At 48.1% G+C, this 22236-nt stretch overlaps 1 protein-coding gene across 3 annotated transcripts in view; it reads left to right on the top strand.

Moving 5' to 3' along the window:
- The window catches only part of RAB10 (RAB10, member RAS oncogene family), a 141581-nt gene that overhangs the window by 93861 nt on the left and 25484 nt on the right, over positions 1 to 22236 (top strand). For all 3 annotated transcript variants that reach the window (XM_082251149.1, XM_082251150.1, XM_082251151.1), the window contains exon 3: positions 5595 to 5733. In XM_082251149.1, coding sequence (XP_082107275.1) covers positions 5595 to 5733 — 139 coding nt within the window. The remainder of the gene's footprint in view (positions 1 to 5594; positions 5734 to 22236) is intronic.

The following is a 22236-nucleotide window of genomic DNA, read 5'->3' as shown; positions in this document are numbered from 1 at the left end:
ACTAAAAGGCCCAGAGTTGCTCTTTCCTCTGATTCGGAGGGTGAAGGTGATGGGGCTGTTCTGGCAGGGGCCTCCTTATCGGGGTCCCGCTCCTCTCTTGATCTAGTGGGGTCTGAGGTGGAGGCTGAAGTTGAGGGGGTTGATAATTCTCCCCCTGGCTCGCCTGAAGAGCTTGCAATCATGGATGAGTTGATTGCTTCCATTAAGCAAACGCTGCGTTTGCAGGACGAAGTGTGTCCCCCCGCTGCCTTGGCGGCTTATGGGACGCAGAGGAAACGCAGGACGCCGCAGGTTTTTCCCTGCAATGCTGATTTTCAGCGCGCTGTTAAGGATCAATGGCGCGATCTGCGCAAACCTTTTGCGGTACCAAGTAAATTCAAGCTGCGTTATCCTTTTTCGCCTGCCACTGATGAAAGGTGGTGTGTGCCTCCACCAGTGGATCATGCAATTGCGGTTTTGAACAAAGCCACTGCGATTCCTGCAGAGGGTTCCCCTGTTTTCCGTGATGCCACGGATAGGAGACTGGAGTCTCTTGCCCGTCATACTTATTCTGTTACGGGTTCTATGCTTAAGGCTCTGTTTGCTTCTCTCATGGCGGCCCAGGCGATCGCAAGTTGGACGCAGATGCTTAGGCGCGTCCTAGTGGCCGACTCGGCCTCGCCGGCGACCCTGGATATGGTGGATCAGATCCACCAGGGTGTCATGTATCTGTGTGATGCGGACCTGGACCTGATTCCGTTGGCTGCACGTGTGCACAGCGTGGCGGTGTTGTCTCGCCGCCTGGTTTGGTTGAAATGTTGGTCGGTGGACCAATCTTCACGTAAGACCTTAGCCAATCTGCCTTATGATGGGTCTCGCCTTTTTGGGGAGTCCCTGGATGTGTTGATTAAGGGGATCACCGGGGGTAAGAGCACTCTCTTGCCCCATTTCCCCAAGGCTAAGGGGGCTTCTGGGAAGAAGCATGCTAATTTTCGGCCCCCTCAGGGGTCCTTTCGTGCCTTTCGGCCGCACTACAAGGGCAAACCGTTCAAAGGTCAAGGCTCTCAGAAGAAGCCCTGGTCTGGTAAACAGAAGTCCGGCCAATCCGGACCTGCAGCCCATAACAGTTCGGCCTGAAGGGGCGCCCTCACCCAGTTTTGGGGTGGGGGGGACGCTTGCTCGGTTTTCTTCAGCCCTGGTTGGCCCGTGTGCGGGACAGATGGGTTCTGGAAATCGTTCGATCTGGTTACAAGATCGAGTTTCTCTCTCGGCCGGAGAGCAGATTTTTTCCCTCAAATCTTCAACTGTCTCCAGAGCGCTTGCGGGACCTGCACCTGGCGGTGCGGGACCTGAGGGCTCAGGGAGTGGTGGTTCCGGTGCCTCATCGGGACAGGTTTCGGGGGTTTTATTCCAATCTGTTCACCGTGCCCAGAAAGGAGGGCAAGGTTCGTCCGATTCTGGACTTGAAGGCTCTGAACCGCTCTGTGCGGGTTCGCAAGTTCCGCATGGAATCCCTGCGGTCGGTGGTGGCTGCCCTGGTTCCGGGGGAATTCATGGCCTCCATCGATTTGAAGGATGCGTACCTTCACATCCCCATATTCGAGGGTCATCAGAGGTACCTTCGATTTGCCATTGCGGAGGATCACTACCAGTTTCTGGCGTTGCCCTTTGGTCTCGCCTCGGCTCCGCGGGTCTTCACCAAGGTGCTTGCACCGGTTCTGGCATTATTGAGGGCCCAGGGCGTTTCTGTCCTGGGGTATCTGGACGACATTCTGGTTCGGTCTGCGACCAGCCAGGGTCTGGAGGAGGACCTGTCTGTCACGATGCAAACTCTGCAGGAGTTTGGTTGGACGATAAATTTTCCAAAGTCGACACTGAGTCCGTCGGTTCGTCTCCCCTATCTGGGAATGATACTGGACTCGGTGCAGGCGAAGGTCTTCCTGCCGGAAGACAAACTCTGGACTCTCCGGGAGGAAGTCAGGTCCCTCAGGGACGTTCCGAACTCGTCTCTGCGGACGTGTATGAGATGTCTGGGATTGATGGTCTCGGCCTTCGAGGCGATTCCTTTCGCACAGTTTCACACGCGGGGTCTCCAAGCGGAGATCCTGTCCAGGTGGGACGGGCGACCTCAATCTCTGGATCTTCAAATCTCGTTGAGTCTTCGCACCAGGGAAAACCTTCTGTGGTGGCTCCAGTCCCCGTTGGTGTCCGGGGGCAAGTCGTTTCGTCCGATCTCGTGGACGGTAATCACCACGGATGCCAGCCTGTCGGGCTGGGGTGGAGTTCTGGGCGTTCTGTCCGCTCAGGGGACTTGGTCGGAGAGGGAGTCTTCCCTTCCGATCAACATTCTGGAATTGCGTGCGATAAGTCTCTGTCTTCTTCGCTGGACGGACCGGCTGCAGGGTTGCCCGGTTCAGGTGCAGACGGACAATGCCACGGCGGTGGCCTACATCAACCACCAAGGGGGCACCAGGAGTGCCCGAGCGGCTCGAGAAGTGGCCGACATTCTATCTTGGGCCGAGACTCATGTCCCGGCGATAACGGCGGTTCACATTCCGGGAGTGGAGAACTGGCAGGCGGACTATCTGAGTCGCCAGACCCTGGATCAGGGGGAATGGTCTCTCCACCCGGCTGTCTTCCAGATGTTGTGCGCGAAGTGGGGTCTTCCAGATGTGGACCTGTTCGCGTCTCGCCTCAACTACAAGGTGAAGAGGTTCGTGGCAAGGACGCGCGACCCTCGGGCAGACGCGTCGGACGCGTTAGTGGCCCCGTGGCATCAGTACAGGCTGATGTACGCGTTTCCACCGATTCAGTTGCTGTCCAGGTTCCTTCGCAGGTTACACTCGGAACGCAACACGGTGATTCTTGTGGCACCGGACTGGCCTCGCCGGTCCTGGTACGCAGACCTCGTGAATCTGGCGGTCGACGCCCCGTGGCGTCTGCCTCTTCGAGACGATCTACTGTCTCAAGGACCGATATACCATCCTGCTTTACAGTCGCTGGCTTTGACGGCCTGGCTGTTGAGACCGAGGTCCTGAAGGAGAGGGGTCTCTCTCCGGAGGTCGTTCATACTTTAATCAATGCGAGGAAATCTTCCTCGGGGAAGGTTTATTACCGTACTTGGAAGGCCTATTTTGCCTGGTGTGAGTCCAGGGGGTTTTCACCCCGCACGTACTCGGTGTCCCGTGTGCTGTCTTTCCTTCAAACGGGTGTTGATTAGCGTTTGGCGCTGGCTACGATAAAGGGTCAGGTGTCTGCTCTGGCCGTTCTGTTTCAACGTCCCGTGGCTTCCAACCCATTGGTTGGCACCTTTGTTCAGGGTGTGCGGCATCTGGTTTCCCCGAGGCGGGATCCTCTGCCCCCTTGGGACTTGAATCTCGTTCTATCTGTGTTACAACGTGCTCCTTTTGAACAGATCAGGGAGATCTCGTTGTCTATGTTATCCAAAAAGGTCGCCTTTTTGGTGGCGATCACTTCGGCTCGCAGAGTGTCGGAGCTGGCGGCTTTGTCCTGCAAGTCTCCGTACCTGGTTATTCATTTGGATAAGGTGGTCTTGCGACCTAATCCTTCTTTTCTTCCGAAACGAGTTTCGGACTTCCATCTTAATGAGGATATTGTCTTGCCTTCGTTGTGCACGAAGCCTAAACATCCAAAGGAGGTGAGATTGCACTCTCTGGATGTTGTTCGGGCGATAAGGGTTTACCTTAAATCGACTGAGTCTTTTCGAAAGACGGACTCCTTGTTTGTTCTTCCAGAGGGTCCTCGGAAGGGCATGGCGGCTTCGGCCTCTACCATCGCCAAATGGATCAGGCAGACCATTGAACAGGCCTATGCCTTGCAGGGGAAGGTTCCCCCTGTGCCTGTGAAGGCGCACTCGACTAGATCTCTGAGTACGTCTTGGGCCTGTCGTCATGGGGCTTCTGTAGCCCAGGTGTGTAAGGCGGCGACTTGGTCGACCGTGCACACTTTCACAAAATTCTACAAAGTAGATGTTCAGGCATCGGCGGATGCTTCCTTTGGCCGCAAGGTTCTTAGTGCGGCTGTTCCCTAGGGTCCCTTGTTGGGGACTCCTGGCTGTTGGGATAAGTTTTTGTATCCCCTGGTTTTTTGTCTTTTCCTGGGTTGTTGCTCCTGTTGAGCACTTGTTTTTTGCTGTTGCCCAGCTGGTTCCTTCCTTTGGTAAGGTTCCTTCTTTGATGCGGAGACTGCGTTGCCTTTCGGCGCGAATGCGTTTCCCACCCCTCATGTTTGCACTGCTTTGGGATGTCCCCATATGTGACGAATATGAAGAGGCGGCGACTGTCGGAGGACGTAAGAGAAAACGGAATTTTTGTAAAATCTTACCTGTAAAATTCCTTTCTCTGAGTCCTCCGACAGTCGCCGCCCCCGCCCCTCTTTTGGGGTTTGATTGTGTACTCTACTGCTATTCCACTAAAACTGAGATATGGTTGCAGGAAGTAGGAGGGTATTGACTGAGGGGACCACCCCTTGAGGGTGGGATATGTTAAAGCTTTATTGTTAACATATTCTGTTGCCTAGCTACTCCTTCGCAGCAAAGTCTAATACCCCATATGTGACGAATATGAAGAAGCGGCGACTGTCGGAGGACTCAGAGAAAGGAATTTTACAGGTAAGATTTTACAAAAATTCCGTTTTTATCTTAATACATAGAATGCATTCAGATAAAAAAAAACCTTCTGCCTTTTCAACCACTTTAAATAGTTAATGCTGATTTGAGGAAGTTTAGTCCTACTTTAAATATCTGGTGATCCTGCCAGTCCCCATTAGTAGGATGTGCTTCCTGACCATGCTAAGCAGGCAGGTTCAGATGGAGTTATCCAACCAGGAAGCTGTCAAAGTGGCCAGCCAATTATTGGTGGCGGATGTATGTATACATGCCCCTGCTGCTTTTGCAGGGTGAGCATGCCTCCACCACCTAGGATTGGTTGTTCACATTGACATTTTCCTGGTGGGATAGCTTGGGCAAGTTCAGACTTGTGTATGAACACATCCCTACTAAGCATTGAAGCAGACCCATTCTAGCATGGCCTTAACTAGTGGGACCTACAGGACGCTGTGCACACAAGGCATTCTGCATTCAGCGTGTGACATCGGACTTTCACACCCCCTTCCTTGCTTAATTGGCAGCAACTGATCATCTTGTGGGGTCTCAGTTAAAAGTAAAGGACTTTTTGAATATAATTATCTTACTTGAAGGAATCGTATTGTGGTTCTAAATGGTCTTTTTTTTGTTTTCTTTAAAATAAACACATCATGCTTACCTGCTCTGTGTAATGGTTTTGCACAGAGCGCCCCCTCCCCCTTGCCGAGTGCCCCTATAGCAAGCTGCATGCTCTGGGGGCACTCGTGCGTGCTCGCTCCCATAGACCAAGCGTGGCTCAGTATTTCTTTCCCCCTGCACTCTCCACTGGTTGTGATTAAGTGTCTCAGCCAATTAGGAAAGAAAGACCGGAGAGAGCAGCTGCTCTCCTGCCCATCACTGGATCGGGCTCAGGTACGTTTTAGAGGATGCAGGGGAGCTGGACACTGAAGTGTTTTTTTTTTTTAAATCTGCATGCATAGAATGATTTCTTACTCTTCTTTTTCTCTTCCAGGGACACAGCCGGTCAGGAGCGATTCCACACCATTACCACCTCTTACTACAGAGGAGCTATGGGAATAATGTTAGTCTACGATATCACAAATGCCAAAAGCTTTGAGAACATCAGCAAGTGGCTCAGAAATATTGATGAGGTGAGTGTCTGCTCCGGCACAGCTGATAAGTGGCTTTCCTACATACATGTCTTCCTTTATTCATCTCCATAACATTGTGGCTGATGGGATTGGTAGTTTACGCAAGGATAAGGTTGTTTGTGCTTTTGTTTAAAGCTAAACTCCAGACTTTAGGTTTTCACAGTTGTAGAGGCCTCTCTCCTGTACTGAAATTGCTTATGCTGATTTAACAGCACACACTGGTCTGGCCACAGAAGATGTCACCGGTCAGAGCCTGACTCATTTCCTGGCTGGAGGACATCCAGTATCTACACTGTTGTATTGGGACGCTTGGCTTTACACGCACTGTAGAGATTTGAGGGGTCCCGTAATGGTTTTGCTGTGGGGCCCGGCTATCACACACATAGTTAGGGTCCTGTAGGCTATTTAATTATCTCTGACTCCTCAGCAGGGTCAATGGCAGCAGCAATTCATCCATGGATCAGTAGGTTAAAAACTGGGCGAAAGGATGAAATCCCATAACATCCCGCCAATAACCATCCCAATAAATCAAGCAGTGCTTCCTAAGAAGGTATTGGGAAGGTGATGTCTCAGCTGAGTATGTGGAAATGTCTGCAGAAAACCAACAGTACTGGGGGGCTTAGGGAGGTTTTAATGGGAACGTTGGGGGAGAAAACAAATGGGATGGTTCCAAGTTTGGCCCAAATTTTGGGGTATTAAGAAGGAAGCATGGTATTTAGATGTAATTGGGAAATGTGGCTGCCCCCATATACACTATATTACCAAAAGTATTGGGACACCGGCCTTTACACTCACATGAAATTTACTGGCTTCCCAGTCTTAGTCTGTAAGGTTCAATATTGAGTTGGCCCACCCTTTTCAGCTTCTACTCTTCTGGGAAGGCTGTCCACAAGGTTTAGGAGTGTGTCTATGGGAATGTTTGACCATTCTTCCAGAAGCGCATTAGGTAGGTCAGGCACTGATGTTGCACGAGAAGGCCCGGCTCAGTCTTATTCATGCCAAATGTGTTCTATCTGGTTGGGGTCAGGACTCAGCAGGCCAATCAAGTTCCTTCACCCCAAACTCGCTCATCCATGTCTGTATGGTCTTTGCTTTGTGTACTGGTCCAAATCATTTGGTGGAGGGGGGTTTATGGTGTGGGGTTGTTTTTCAGGGGTTGGACTTGGCCTCTTAGTTCCAGTGAAGTGAACTCTTAAGGCATTAGCATACAAGACAATTTTATGCTCCCAACGTTGTAGGAATTTTCTGTCTTTGTTTAGCAAAACATAAGACAGAGGTGATTAAATACCACCAAAAGAAAGCTCTATTTGTGTGAAAAAAAATTATAAAAATGTTATTTGGGTGCAGTGTTGCATGACCACGCAATTGTCATTCAAAAGTGCAACAATGCTAAAAGCTGTAAATTGGCCTTGGCAGGAAGGGGGTAAAAATGCCCAGTAGACAAGTGGTTAAAGTTGTCGGAGTAAGAAATGGGGATACATCTTCTCATGGGTACACCTGTTCCAGGGTCAGTCGTGTAAAAGGGGGATTCCCCTCACTTTTTAGATTTCCTGTAACTTCCGTTTTTTGTTTTTCTCTAGGACTGGAAGTGAAGGGAAATTTCCCTTGTGATAAATACAGAAAGAAATCACCTGTTTTCATGTTTTGTCTATACAGTACATACACTTTAAAGCAGACCTTCACTGTAAACTAAAGCCGGCCGAAGATGGATCGATTATCAGTCTGTTTAGCAGGTTGCGTCCGTGATTCGATCCATGTGTGGGCTGGCTGGTCGAACTGAAGTCGATCCATCGATCAACTTCAGTACAAGCAGCCTGGTGTATTTTTTTTGCTAAATCCGCTAGCAGTAATCTTTATTTCTCTAGCGCTCATTGACAGACGTAGTCCTCGGTGATACACCACCTTCGGGTTATGTTGCCTCCACAGGAGCAGGACTAGACAGGAAATTAAAAAGCTCTGGCCACACCCTAGGGGCAGTCCCAGAGGGTATATCCTCTCTCTCTCTCTGCCTCAGCAAATCAGTTATTTTCTGTCTAGTTAGGAGTAAGGACCTAGATACCTTGCTGGGATCTTAGGTCCTGGCAAGAATTTTTTTCTAAAAGGATTTTTAGACAGCTTTTTTTCTCCAGTGTTCCTGTGAGATCTTCAAGCAAGAAAGCTGAACTGGGCGACGGGCTGGATGTTGAGATCCGGTGGTCACCCCAGTTCAGCCTACGAGCGCGTGCAGGCCATAGCTCCGCGCTGGGTCGGCCGCGACAAAGTCCCATTAAAAGGACTGAACCCGCGAGTTAAACGTCTCGCTGAAACGCCAAAGACCATGAGTCACGGCGTCCGTATCGGTCGACAGCCCTCCCGCCCCGGTGGAGAGGGGTACTGTCAGGAGTTGGTGCCCGCCTGGTTCCGGTATGGTGAGTAGTATGTTCCCCCTTTTTCCCTGACGGGTTTTGTGGTGGACGCGGGCCCCTCTCTGTATGGTAAGAAAGAGTTCTTTCTATCCTATAACATGTCACAAATCCTCCTACTTTGAGTGTGATTTTATGTGTGCAAAAAGCCAGGAGGCTTGGTTTGGGAGCTAACAATCTATTGTATACATGTTTTAAAGATGTAATCTGTGGCATTCTGGGAATCTTATGGGTTAAGTATAAGCTACCTACCAGTCAGAAGCCACGGACATGTAGACTGCCTTCCAAATCAGATCTCCAGCTATTAGCAGGCCTCCCGAACGGCCATGCGGTCCGCCAGGGCCGGTACCGCCAACCACGCCATATCCCCATGCAGAGAGAGTGTTGTGTGCCCTGCAGCACACCGCTAGTCAGTACAGGCCGCCGCCATTTTTTTTGCTGGATCGCACGAGCCGCCATTTTGGCGTAGCCTCGTGTCTCCAGCATGGGGGCGGCCATGTTTGAGGTGATCCTACACCTCGTGGAGCTTGGGGGAGGCGCCGGAAGGCGTGCAGAGGGGCGGAGCCGCCTCCCTTCTTCCTGGGCAGCCAGCCAAAAGACTTCCTGTTTGTCAAGACAGCGCTGTAAGCTGTTGCAGTTTAACTCTGAGCATCAAGTGGTGAGCCTGGGGGTCTATCTCTCTCTCTCTCGATCGATAGGGATCCCTAGCAGGTAACACTAAGGGGCTTTTTGTGGCGCTGGGGGTCAGAAAAAAAAAAAAAAAAATGTTTTTTTCCTTTGAATTATATTATCCAGGAAGTAACTAGAGTTATCATGGACCCTGCCACACATATTCCCCCACCTGTTTCCCTCGAGGGGGCCTCGGGACCCGCCGGTGCACAGAGTATAGAGTCATTTACAGCAATTTTGGAGTCTATGGTGGCTCGGGTGGAGGCGGCCTGTCAGGGACGGGGGTCAAGGAAGCGACCCCCGCCTACCCCTATACCATCTGACACCTCTGACTCAGATTCAGAGATGGTCACGGCAGTTGCAGGTTCCTCTGCAAGGGCTGTTATCCCAGGTAAAGCCCCCACAGACAGTGAGGAGGACGCTTCTTCTCCTGCTATAATTCAGGAAGAAGCATTGGTGGACGCACTAGTTGTGGCAGTGCAAGAAACCTTAAAACTTGAGGCTTTACCGGCAGAGGCAACTGAAACAGAGATGCCTTTTGGTACTAATAAGCCCATCAAGATGGCGAAGGCTTTTCCTGTACCTAAATGTTTTGGTAATCAGATTAAAGGAGAATGGGAGCATTCTAAACGTACCTTTACTATTTCCAAGCGTATTGCTAGACGCTATCCGTTTGAGGAATCCATCATTAAGAAATGGGACGGTACCACCAGTCGTGGATCCGCCTATTTCCAGGCTGAATAAAGCCACGGTTATTCCAGTGGAGGACACTTCGTCCTTTAAGGATCCGGTGGATCGAAAGATAGAAGCAGAGTCCCGCACTATCTTTTCTCTGATAGGGTCAGCATTTAGACCAGTAATTGTTATTGGTCTAGTTTCCCAGACACTTACGGAATGGGCGAAAATGGTACGCCAAGATCTTAGGGGAAAAGATATTCCCCAGGAGACATCTGATTTGATGGAACAGATCATACAAGGGCTACGGTTTATCTGTGACGCAGCCTTGGACACAACTCCCTTATTAGGGCATGCATCTAAGTTAGCAGTGATCCTCAGACGTGTGCTGTGGTTAAAATGCTGGTCAGCTGACCTAGGTTCCAAAAAGACCTTGACCAATCTCCCTTTTCAGGGGAATCGTCTATTTGGGGCCAACCTAGATGAAATCATTAAGGATGCCACTGGGGGCAAGAGCACTTTCTTGCCACAGGCTGCAAAAGCTAAGGGACCTCGCAACAAGCAAGGACCTTTCTTTACCGCCCATAAAGGGCGCCCGGCTGGTACTAGCGGGAAAGGCAAGACTCCTCCAGGAGGATTAAAGAAGGGCTGGTCGGACAAGCAGAGGACCAACCCAGCCAAACCCGAAGCAAAGGAGTACACAGCCTGAAGGTGCGCCCCCACCCGGTTTCAGGGTGGGGGGACGTTTTCACCGGTATTCAGGACATTAGATCGAGCATCAACCACTACTACCGGTGCGATTCTTCCCTTCCAACATTTAAGTACCACAGGAAGCGGTAGTTACCGTTCCCTGAATAGATCTTTTCCTTTACCCTTTCCTAAGATTAGTCCCGATACCTCACAGGAATCGGATCTGGTTGACCAGATAGGCCAAGTAGCCTCTAGTCGGGTGACTTCGGTCCCTGAGGTTCAACCAGAAAAGATCACCCTTCCTGATAACTATCAGGTATCTGATAAATGTGTGGAAACAGAAAACGACCAGACTTTCTCGGATGGTCGGGGCCAGATAGCTCTAGGGACGCCTGGTTCAGATCCAATCAGCGCCAGTGGTCCTAGAAATTCTAGGCTGGCCTCCTCAAGCCGGCCTGGCCGACTTGGACATGCTAGTCGCAGACGTTCCGTGGGAACTTCGTCTCAGGGAGTGTCTGTGGTCTCAAGGACCAAGTTACCTTCGTGCTTTACAGTCGCTGGTTTTAATGGCCTGGCCATTGAGACCCAAGTACTGAAGGACAGAGGTTTGTCTACTTCAGTCATTCCTACCCTTATTAAAGCAAGGAAAGCGACTTCCAGCAAAGTCTATTATCACACATGGAAGACTTATATTGCGTGGTGCGAATCTTTAGGATTTCCTCCACGTACCTATTCGGTGTCTCGAATATTGGCCTTTTTGCAACAAGGGGTTGAGCAGAAGCTAGCCTTGAGCACCATCAAGGGTCAAGTTTCAGCATTAGCAATCTTCTTTCAGAAGCCGTTAGCTACCAAATCCTTGGTGCGGAATTTCATCCAGGGGGTGCGGCACCTGGCTCCTCCAGTCCGCGCGCCCTTACCGCCCTGGGATCTTAATTTGGTTTTGTCGGTTCTACAGAAACCTCCTTTTGAAAACATCAGGGAGATTCCCTTGCTTACTTTATCCCAGAAGGTGGCCTTCTTGGTGGCTATTACTTCTGCTCGCAGGGTGTCAGAACTGGCTGCATTATCATGCCAGTCCCCATACCTAGTGATTCATAGGGATAAGGTAGTACTTCATCCTAAGCCATCTTTTCTTCCTAAGGTGGTTTCAGATTTTCATCTGAATGAAGATATTGTACTACCTTCCTTGTGTCCTCAGCCCAAGCATCATCGGGAACATGCGTTGCATTCCTTAGATGTGGTTCGGGCAATCAGGGTATACCTGAAAGCTACGGAATCATTCCGTAAGACGGATTCACTTTTTGTGATCACGGATGGCCCCAGAAAGGGTTTGCCTGCATCTGCCGCGACCATTGCCAAATGGATTAGACAAACGGTGGTACAGGCTTATTCTATTAAGGGTCAGAGTCCTCCGTTCCCTGTTAGGGCGCACTCCACTCGAGCGCTCAGTACTTCCTGGGCCTTTCGCCATCAGGCGTCAGTGGTCCAGGTATGTAAGGCGGCCACTTGGTCGTCGGTACATACCTTTACAAAATTCTATAAAATTGATGTGACGGCATCGGCGGATGCCTCATTTGGCCGCAAGGTTTTGCAGGCCGCAATTTGAGGAGACCGGTGGTCTACCTCGAGGGTTTTTTCTGTTTGAAAAAAAAAAAAAAAAAAAAAAGAAAAATTTTTTCTCTTTTGAGTCTCATCATTAAGGATGAGCATTGTAAACTTCTAGTTGGCACCGGTTGGGCCTTCTAGATTGGGATTTGATTTCATTTTCCCACCCCTCAGTTGTGATACTGCTCTGGGACGTCCCGAAGGTGGTGTATCACCGAGGACTACGTCTGTCAATGAGCGCTAGAGAAAAATGGATTTTTGTAAAATCTTACCGTAAAATCCTTTTCTCTTAGCTCATTGACAGACGTAGTCCCCGCCCCTCTGTTTTTTTGAGTTGGGTTGGGTTAAATCTCTAAAGACTGCTTTTTCACATAACTGATTTGCTGAGGCAGAGAGAGAGAGGATATACCCTCTGGGACTGCCCCTAGGGTGTGGCCAGAGCTTTTTAATTTCCTGTCTAGTCCTGCTCCTGTGGAGGCAACATAACCCGAAGGTGGTGTATCACCGAGGACTACGTCTGTCAATGAGCTAAGAGAAAAGGATTTTACGGTAAGATTTTACAAAAATCCATTTCTTCTGCTGGCTGGAAAGGCTCCCCACCGGCAGAACGCAATAGCACTGCAGGAGGGATTCCTCAAACACTAAGGCCTCATGTACACTGCTGCTGATAAACGGACGTTTAGGAGCAGTTGGACATTTTTTTCAGCACCCCCTGAACTCTCCTCTATGTTCTCTTATCTGTCTATGTACACTGAGACATTTTAGTGGCATTTTTTTTCAATGCAAAAAATTGCATTCAGGGCGGACGTTTATTGGCATTTAAAACGCCAAATGCTTGTAACAGCGTGCAAACGCATCTAAACGTGGTAACTTGTGTTTTATAAGCATTTTGTTTATAGGTGTTTTTAATAGGGATACATTTCTGACCATTTTACAAAGTAAAATCGCTTCTAAACGTAAACGCCGGTAAAATGCGCATGAACGCAGCATGTAAACATGGCATAATAGATGTTTTTAACAGTCAGTTGCTAGCTGTCAAGTTCCAGCGTTCAGGGGAGGTTTTCAAATGTCCCGTATACATGAAGCCTTACTGTTGGTTGAAGGGATCACAAAATCTATGGCTTGTCTAGTGAGTCTCATATTGCCCTGCCTCCTCCTTCCTTCCTTGCATAATTGGATATCATTTTAAGAGATTTTTTTGTGTACTTTGCTCATTTCTTGGCTAAGTGAGAAATTTAGATTAATGTCCCCTGCACCACGAGGGATTGGGTCCCACTGAGCACTGTGCCACGTCTGCACACCTGCGAGTTTCCATGTGGCTACTATGGAGGATGCAAAACTTTTCTGTTTTTGCACTTGCATGGCAAATCTCCTATGTGTGCACACTCAATAATGGCAGCACCAGAGGGAATGGACGGAGTCACTAAAATAGGGGACTAAAATCCCTCTTTAAAGTGATTCTAAAGCCTGAAGGTTTTTATACCCTTATGCATTAAGGCAGGGGTGTCAAACTGTGGCCCTACAGATGTTACATAACTACAAGTCCCATCATGCCTCTGCCTTTGGGAGTCCTTGCTTGTAACTGTCGTGCAATGCCTCATGGGGGTAGTTTGGAAACAGTTGGAGGGCCACAGTTTGCACCTGTGCATTAGGGCAATTAAAAACACCTGTGCTGGATGATGCACTCCCCCACCCCCTGAAATTTACCTTAACCTGATTTCGAACCAGCGCTGTGCATTAGGAGCAGTGGCTCCCTTCCTCTCCACAGGGCCGATTGATAGCAGTGGGTGGGATTGAGCGCACACAAGTGCCGCCAGTGGCTTTCTATAGAGGCACTTACTTGAGGATCCAGGAGTGCTGGCGGGGGACCCGACAAAAGGAAGATCTGGGCTGCTCTGTGCAAAACCATTACACACAGCAGGTAAGCATGACATTTTTTTTTATTTAAAAAACAAAGCTTTACAATCACTTTAAAGTGTAACTAATGGCAAATTTGTTTCTCCTTTTGTGGATAGTGGAGAGGGATCGGTTCCCCTGTCAGGTTTTATAGGCTGGCTGTGTCCCCGATAGCGGAATTCACCCTCTGTCCGATATCACTGAGCAGGAAAGTTAAAAATTCCCAAGTTTTGGGTTTTTACTGAGACTGTAATAGAGGGGAATGCCAGTAGGGACGCTAGGAATTTCCCCACTTCCTGTTTTGACAATGGGACAGGAAGTGATGGGAAATCTCCCCAATGGGGACTCGCATGGCAATTAAACTAAGAGGGGGGGCTATAATCCTTGGTAGCTCCATCCATAATGAGATTTTGCCTTTTGGTACTACTCTAAAGCATACGCAGAAAGCACATGTTAGGATGTGTCAATGGTGGGTATAGATGGGTGTTGGAGAATGCTCATAGGTGTGAACTGGCCACACATGTTTCATTTGTTATAGGGCTGGTTCACACTAGTGTGATGTCAGACATTGCATGTGATTCGCACCGTATTGCTGCACAGATCCCATGGGATTACAGCGATACAAGTTCTATGGCTGAAATTGCATCGCATTCACACCAAAATGGTGCAGGACCCCTTTTTTTTTGGTCCACACGGGAATCGCAACGAATGGGTGTTCACACCTATGCAATCCAATTCCTGCACCATTTCACTGTTCACACTGCGGGGAAGTTATTCACTTTACATGTACACTCCCATTGGTTCGCAGATCTGTGTGATTCAGGTGCGATGCGGGAACAGGCACTGAATTGCAGGGTTTCCCACATTGCGTCAGTGTGAACCAGGACTAATACTTATCAGAATAGATATGGAGGGTGTGATCTATATTACAACACTCCTCTGAGAAGAGGCTGATCCAGGTGGTCATGGGGAGAATCTCCCTGAAAGCAATGAGCGGGGAGATAGCTTTCCATGTGGGGGGGGCATCGTAGAGCCCTTTTCCAGGGAGGTTTTACAGCAGTTTGGAAATTGTTTCTTGCATAGAAGCCGCCCAGTAATCTCAGGCTTGCCTAGAGAAGATTGAGCCATCCTTGACGGGTCTTAGGAAGTTCTAATTGCGATTTAGGGCTATTTCACACTATGTGGTTTGATAGACATTTTACCTCATTGTAGAACGCCTGTCACCACAGGAAACAATTGTTTCCTATGTGTCCCAGTCACACTGCAATGCAGGCTAGTGCTGTGCTAAAATGCAGACATGCTGAATCTTATCGCAGTGCACCCTGCCTAATTGCACTACAATAGAAGGAAGCGCAGCACAGTGCCCTAAGTTGCAGTGAATGAAGTGTTTTGTACACTCAACATAAAGTTTATTATAAAAGGACAAAAAAATGGACAGCTGTTTAATGGGCTGAATTGAGCACCACACTGCCCCGTATCGCAGCCAGCAATGCCGAGTGGCCAACTGGTGAATTGCTTTGGCTGTTGTGCATTGCATTGTGAATTCAGCACAGGCAGCATAGTGGCTAAGTGGTTAGTACTTCCACATGGCAGCACTAGGGTCGTCAGTTCAAATCCCAGCCATGGCACTACCTGCCTGGAGTTTGCACGTTTTCCTTGTGTCTGCGTGGGTTTCCTCCAGGTACTCCGGTTTCCTTCCACACGCCAAAGACATGCTGGTCGGTTAATTTGCTTCGGTCTAAATTGTTCCTAGTATGTTTATGTATGAATGTGCGTTAGGGACCCTAGACTGTAAGCCTCTTGAGGGCAAGGACTGATGTAAATGTACAAACTATATGTAAAGTGCTGCTTAAATTGATAGCACTATTTAAGTTCCTACAATAATAAAAAAAAAAATTTAAATTGCCCTTGGAGTAGAATGAACGCACTGTAATGGCCCATCTCTGTGTCTTGCAAGCCGACAGGTCAAGTTTCCACACATTCACAGGCTGAATGATAAACCTATTTTTAAAGTGTGACTAATCAGCATGGGGGAGCCTGAAGGACGGTAATGCACGACCTGTTGGTGTTCTTTGGGTAGCCAGCTTGAGGAACACAGGCCTAACTCAGCATTTGCAAGACGGAAGCAAGTAAGAATGTATTTCTGGAGCGCTGCTTTAAATCTGGAGCATGGCAGCCCAGCAGAGTGACTCAGTGTGGTAAAGGCGATTGAGGACGTGTCTGCTCTGATTCCCCTTTGGTTGTAGCGGCCTCCAGTCTGTGAGGAGTCTGAATTTCAGGATTAGAAGCATTTTTCCACTCGAGGTTGCACAAGGCACTTGTCAGGCATGCTGGACTACATGAGTCACACAGGGAGTGCCTCTGATAGCAGAGCACATTGTGTGCACACGGGGAGCCTGGAGTCATGGCTTGCTGGTAATATGCCGCATTTATAGAGCTGGAAGCGGGAGACTGACATACTCATTCTCAAACATCGTCTGACTTTAAAGAGAACCTGTGCTGCTCCTGTCTTTTGGTAATGCTAGTTTACTGGCTGCCATGCTTTGAGCAGTAGAATGGGAGCAAGTCTGCAGATTGGGTGTTCTGGCTTAGCTGGTTGCATGCTTCCAGGGGATGTGATTGCGATCTGAATTGTGTGGCCTCTGTGCTTCTCTGCAGTGACTCTCTGCGCATCATTGTGATTTACGGGCTTTTTGTCCATTGTGAAGATTTCCCTTCATTTTCTGTTTTGAAATGTGTGCAGAAAGTAAAAAGAAATCTGCTTAGACAAGTGTGCCTGTTGGAGGGTTTCCTCTCCAATAGGATATCATGTTAGGATTTTCCCCCACTTTAAGCCCTGTGGGCAAAGATCAATAGGACAATTAGTGTTTCCACACTAGGGACACTGATGGTAGTAAGAACCTGACAGAGTTTCTAACTGTTCCACACTCCATCCTAATCTAAAAAATGGTAGCAATAAAATTTGGCTTGGATATACTTTATGCTTATCTGAGGAAGGAAAGATTCTCTGTAATGGGCAGCTCACTGGCAGAGTGTGATAAAGCCCTTGGAGCAGATTGGAGGTAAGAGAGGGAGAGCACATGGAGGACCTCAGCAGGCCCAAAGGGAGGAGTTCACTGTGGAGTTTATGGAGGACCTCAGAGCAGACTAGAGGTGAGAAAGGATCTCGTTATTGGAGAGCACATGGAGGACCTAAGAGCAGGTCCGAGATAAGGAAGGCACTCGTTAATGGAGAGCACATGGAGGACCTTAGAGCAGGTCAGCAGAGGTAAGGCAAGGACTCTGTAATGAAGACCACATGGAGGACCTCAGAGCAGGCTAGAGGTGAGAGAGAGGATCTCTTTATTGGAGAGCACATGGAGGATCACAGAGCAGGTCTGAGATCAGGAAGGGACTCGTTAATGGAGAGCACATGGAGGACATTGAAGCAGGTCCGAGATAAGGATGGCACTCGTTAACCACTTAAGCCCCGGAAGATTTTACCCCCTTCCTGACCAGGGGGTATTTTGCGATTCGGCACTGCGTGACTTTAACGGACAATTGCGCGGTCGTGCGACGCTGTACCTAAACAAATTTGACGTCCTTTTTTTCCCACAAACAGAGCTTTCTTTTGGTGGTATTTGATCACCTGTGCGATTTTTTGATCACACGCTATAAACAAAAAAAGAGCGTCAATTTTGCAAAAATAACAATATTTTTCACATTTTTTTATATGAAATTCCCCCCAAAAAAAAAGTAAAAATCAAAATTTTTTAAAATTTTCGGCCAATTTGTTTTATGCTACCTATGTTTGGTAAAAAAAAATCGCAAAAAGCCTATTTTGATTGGTTTGCGCAAAAGTTATCGCGTTTACTAACAAAGGGAAAGATTTTTGTCATTTATGTTGTTTTTTTTTTAACGCGTAATGGCGGCGATCTGCGATTTTTTTTTTTTTGCGGTACTGCGACATTGGGGCGGACAGATCGGACCCTTGACTGACATTTGTGACACTTTTGGGGTTACCAGTGACATTTCTACAGTAATCAGTGCTATACATATGCACTGTTACTGTAAAAATACACTGGTTGTGAAGGGGTTAACTTTATTTGGAAGGGAGGGGCTGTGTGTGTCCCTAGGGGCGTGCTTTCTACTGTGATTGGCTGTGGCTCTAGCTGTAAGGACACTGATCAACGGATCTACATACTAGATCCGTTTTATCAGTGTCTTTACAGCGAGGAGAATGACAGGCAGCTTGTTTACACAAGCTGCCTGACATTCTCCCTCTCCCCCGCCGATCGCCGAGTGACCGGCGGACATCGGGTCCGCTGGTCACACGCGCGGGGGGGTCCGTGACCACGCGGGAGCGGGAGCGCGCCTCCGGGGGCGCGCGCTCGCTCCCTAGACCCTCACAAGCGAGCGACGTAGACCTACGTCACTTTGCCTGTGAGGGGCTGACTGCCGACGTAGATCGGCGTTAGGCAGTCGGCAAGTGGTTAATGGAGAGCACATGGAGGACATTGGAGCAGATCAGAGGTAAGGAAGGGCTCAGTAATGTTGACCACATGGAGGAACTCTGAGCAGGTCAGAGGTAAGGAAGGGACTCGGTAATGGAGAGGACGCAAAGAACCTCAGAGCAGGCCCAAAGGGTGGAAATGTTTTATTGGGCTGTTCACTGGGAGAGTACATGGAGGATATCAGAGCAGACTGTAGGTAAGGATGGGACTCATTAAAATGGTTGTAAAGACTTTAAGTGATATTAAAGGCATAGATTATTATTATTATTATTATTATTATTTTTTTTTAAATAAACAAACAAACAAACATGTTATACTTGCCTGCTCTGTGTAATGGTTTTTCACAGAGCAGCACTGATCCTCCTCTCAGGTCCCAAGCTGGCACTTCTGGCTCCCTCCCCCTTGACTAGTGCCCCCCCAATAGCAAGCCGCTTGCTATGATGGCATCAGTGCATGCTCGTTCCTAAGCCCCGTTTTATACATCCATAGGCACACAGAGCCACGGCTTGGCACTTCCACACTATAGACGCTGATGGCAGTAAAAACCTGACTGTTTGTTTTTAACCCTTCCTCACCCCATCCTAATTTTAAAAAATGAAAGCCTAGAGTGCAAGAAGGTAAAATCCTTCAGCCCTTACAACCATTTTAGTTTTTTTTTTTTTTTTTACCCTAACCACTTGCCACAACCGCACTATATCCAAATGACGGCTACAGCATGGCCCGGCCAGTTCTGGGAGGGCGTGATGACGTCCTCCCATGATTGCGCACTCTGTGATAGCTGTGTCACTTGGACACAGCTAATCACAGATCAGGGTAAAGGGCCAAACACAGCAGCCTTTCACTGTGTGATCAGCTGTGTCCAGTCCCAGCTGATTACAATGTAAACACAATCTGGTTCATATGGGGGCACTTGTCAAAGAGGGGCCTAGAGTGCTGACAGGGGACCCCAGAACAGAATCAGGGCTGCTCTGTGCAAAACCATTACACAGAGCATGCAAGTATAACATGCTTGTTGTTTTAAAGGGGGAAAAAAAGGAATTTTAACTGTTCGAGGATACATGGATGATTTCAGAGCAGGTCAGAGGTAAGGTAGGAACTTGTTAATGGATGGTCTCCGAACAGTCAGAGGTGAGGTAAGTATTTGTTAATGGAGAGTAAATGTAGGATCTCAGAGCAGGTCAGAGGTAAGGTAGAGACTTGTTAATGGGAGAGTACATGCAGGATCTTGGAGCAGGTCAGAGATGTGTGAGGGACTCTTTAAGGGACAGCTCACTTGAGTAGGTAGGTTTCCTAGCAGGTCCTGCAGGTACGGGAAATATAAATATGCAAACCTGAATGTTTGCAATGTATATGAAACTAAAAGTTAATGTGGTGAATTTCCTTCCATAGATATTACAAAAGCAGAAATGACAGCCAATGTCTTAAAGAACCCACCTCTATCCACAATCACAATGTGTCTCCATTCTGCAGACATTGTATAAATTGAAAAATCAAAGTGCAAATAGTGCTGCGACTTTTCTCTATCAATTTGTTCCAAAGCTATTCATAGTGGACTACATCTGGGAGCTGTAGGGAAGTTACCCTATTATCGGTCAGCCATAACTTTAACTATCCATCTAATATTGGTTGGATATCTCTTTTTTGCTGCCAAAACAGCCCTGACCCATTGAGGCATGGACACCACCAGACCTCTGAAGGTATGCTGTGGTATCTGGCACAAAGCCATCAATAGCAGATCCTTTAAGTCCTGTGAGGTGGGGGGGGGGGTCTCCATGGATCGGGCTTGTTTTTCCACCACATCCACCAGATGCTCAATTGGATTGAGATCTGGAGAATATGAAGGCCAAGTCAACACGTCAAACTCATTTTGTTCCTCAATCCATTCCTGAACCATTGTTGCAGTGTGGCAGAGCGCATTAACCTATGAGAAATGGGTGCAGCGCTAATGAGTGTACATATAACGTGAATGAAAAACAAAATATGCTAGTGACAATAGATAAACCAACAGTTAACATGAAAAATTGGGAATAGGGTGGTTCTCAATCCAAAAAGTAAAATAAGTTAATCCGTGATGTGTATGAAGCGTCTGGACACTCACCAGACTTGAAAAGAAAAATGCAGTGACTACTAAAACACCAAGTGAAAAGGCAATATCCACGGTGTGTTCTCCCTCCATCGTACAATTGCACTCACCAAATGACATGTAAAAAACAAGCCTTGCACTTAAAGCGGAGTTCCGGCCTATTTTGCAACTTTAGTGATTCCTGGAGGGCTCGCTATGCTGATCAACAATTGGGCATTTTAATTTTTTTTGGGGGGTCCCTTACCTTATTTTTAGGGCATTTTTGATTGTACTTCCTCCTTCTCCCCCCTCTGGCCACAGCCACCAACATCACTTCCGCCTTTGCATTGCATCCTGGGAGCTGTTTGTCATCACTCCTAGGAGGCTGGAATCAGGAAGAACTCCCAGAACACTCCCTGGAATCAGGAAGAAGGACACACAGATTACACTGCCGCTTCAGATGCCCACATCGAAGATGGCTGCGCTCAGACAGCGTTTTTAAAAGTAAGATTTTGACTAAAATCCAATACTGTACACGTAAGTATGAGAATAGCGGTTCTGTTGAGGGCAATGGATTCGTATTATAGGGGTATTTTTAGTTAAAGGTATTTGAGGCCGGGACTCCGCTTTAATCCAACCAAGAAGCGAAATCCTGGTCTGAAACCAATCTCTCGATCGATGGATGTGCTTTTACTGTTCCTAGTATATCAAAATGATACACTAGATGTTCTGAGCTGTGGCTGGCTGTGCTCTGAGCTCCTTTTCTGTTGCTCTGCTCCGTCCCTGACTGATAGGGTCTCGGACGACACACTCCTCCAAAGATCACAGAAAGAGGCCACTGCCATCAGGGAATACAGTTTCCAGGAAGTGGTGTACTTGGTATCCAAAATGTTTAGGTAGGCCGGTACATGTCAAGTAACATCCATATGAATGGCAGGACCCAAGGTTTCCCAGCAGAACATTGACCAAAGCCTTCCACTGCCTCCACCGGCTTATCTTCTTCCCATATTTTATCCTGATGCAATCCTTTCCCCGGGTAAGACGCACACGGTCATCAACATCATATAAGAAAATGTGATTCATCAGATCAGGCCACCTTCTTCCATTGCTTTGTGGTCCAGGTCTTGTACTCACATGCCCAATGTAGGAGGCTTTGGCTGAGGACACCAGTCCGCATGGGCACCCTGACTAGTCTGTGGCCACATATCCCCATACACAACAAATTGCCGTGGTCATTTTTTTCTGCTTTCAACAAATCAACATTAGGGACAACATGTTCACTTGCTGTGTAATATATCCATCAACTTTCAGATGCCAATAGAACAAAAAAATCAATGTTATTCACTTTACTGGTCTGTGGTCATAACGCTTTGACTGATTGGTGTGTATGCCCCTATAGCATGATACAATAAGAGTGGCTGAGCAAAGTAACAAAGGTTTGGCCAGTCAGACGACTCTTTGATGTTTTCTATAGCTGTGCCTTTAATACGTTACCCCAGAGCTGTTCTTGAAGTTTTTCCTGACGACGTCTATTCTTTTGGCTTTCCCTGCTACATCCCTGGACACGAGTAGAAAAATTCTGCTGGTAATTGTTTAGATAGCTTTGTTAGATGAAATGATTCATTGAGTGGAGAATTCCATGAGTTCTGGCTGTCTTCCATCGGGTGATTCATCCCTGGAGGCAGCCAATCAGATCACTGGATGCTGCGTATTCAAGCTTTCTAGTGCTCGCTATGAAGAGGAGTTAAGTCATTAGAGCAGCAGGGGGCAGTGGAAGAGGCTCAGGCTGGGAATACAAGGAAGCATTATTAGAGCGTTCCTCTCACCCCGCTGTTGTAATCCCTCCTGAGACTGACAAGCACACCGCTCTTCACGCTGCCTCTCTGCTTTCACAGCAATTAGAAGATAAGTGGACCTGTCATTAAAATTCACACTTGTGAGCCAGTAGGCTATGTAGCAATTGGTAAATGGCATCTCTTCTCCTGAATGGGGGTGGAGAGGTGCTCCCTTG

This window comes from Pelophylax lessonae (genome assembly GCF_965119305.1).
Source record: "Pelophylax lessonae genome assembly, chromosome: 3".
In the NCBI taxonomy this organism is placed as follows: Eukaryota; Metazoa; Chordata; class Amphibia; order Anura; family Ranidae; genus Pelophylax; species Pelophylax lessonae.
Note: the sequence above shows the minus strand (reverse complement) of the source record. Positions and strands in the feature narration are given on the sequence as shown.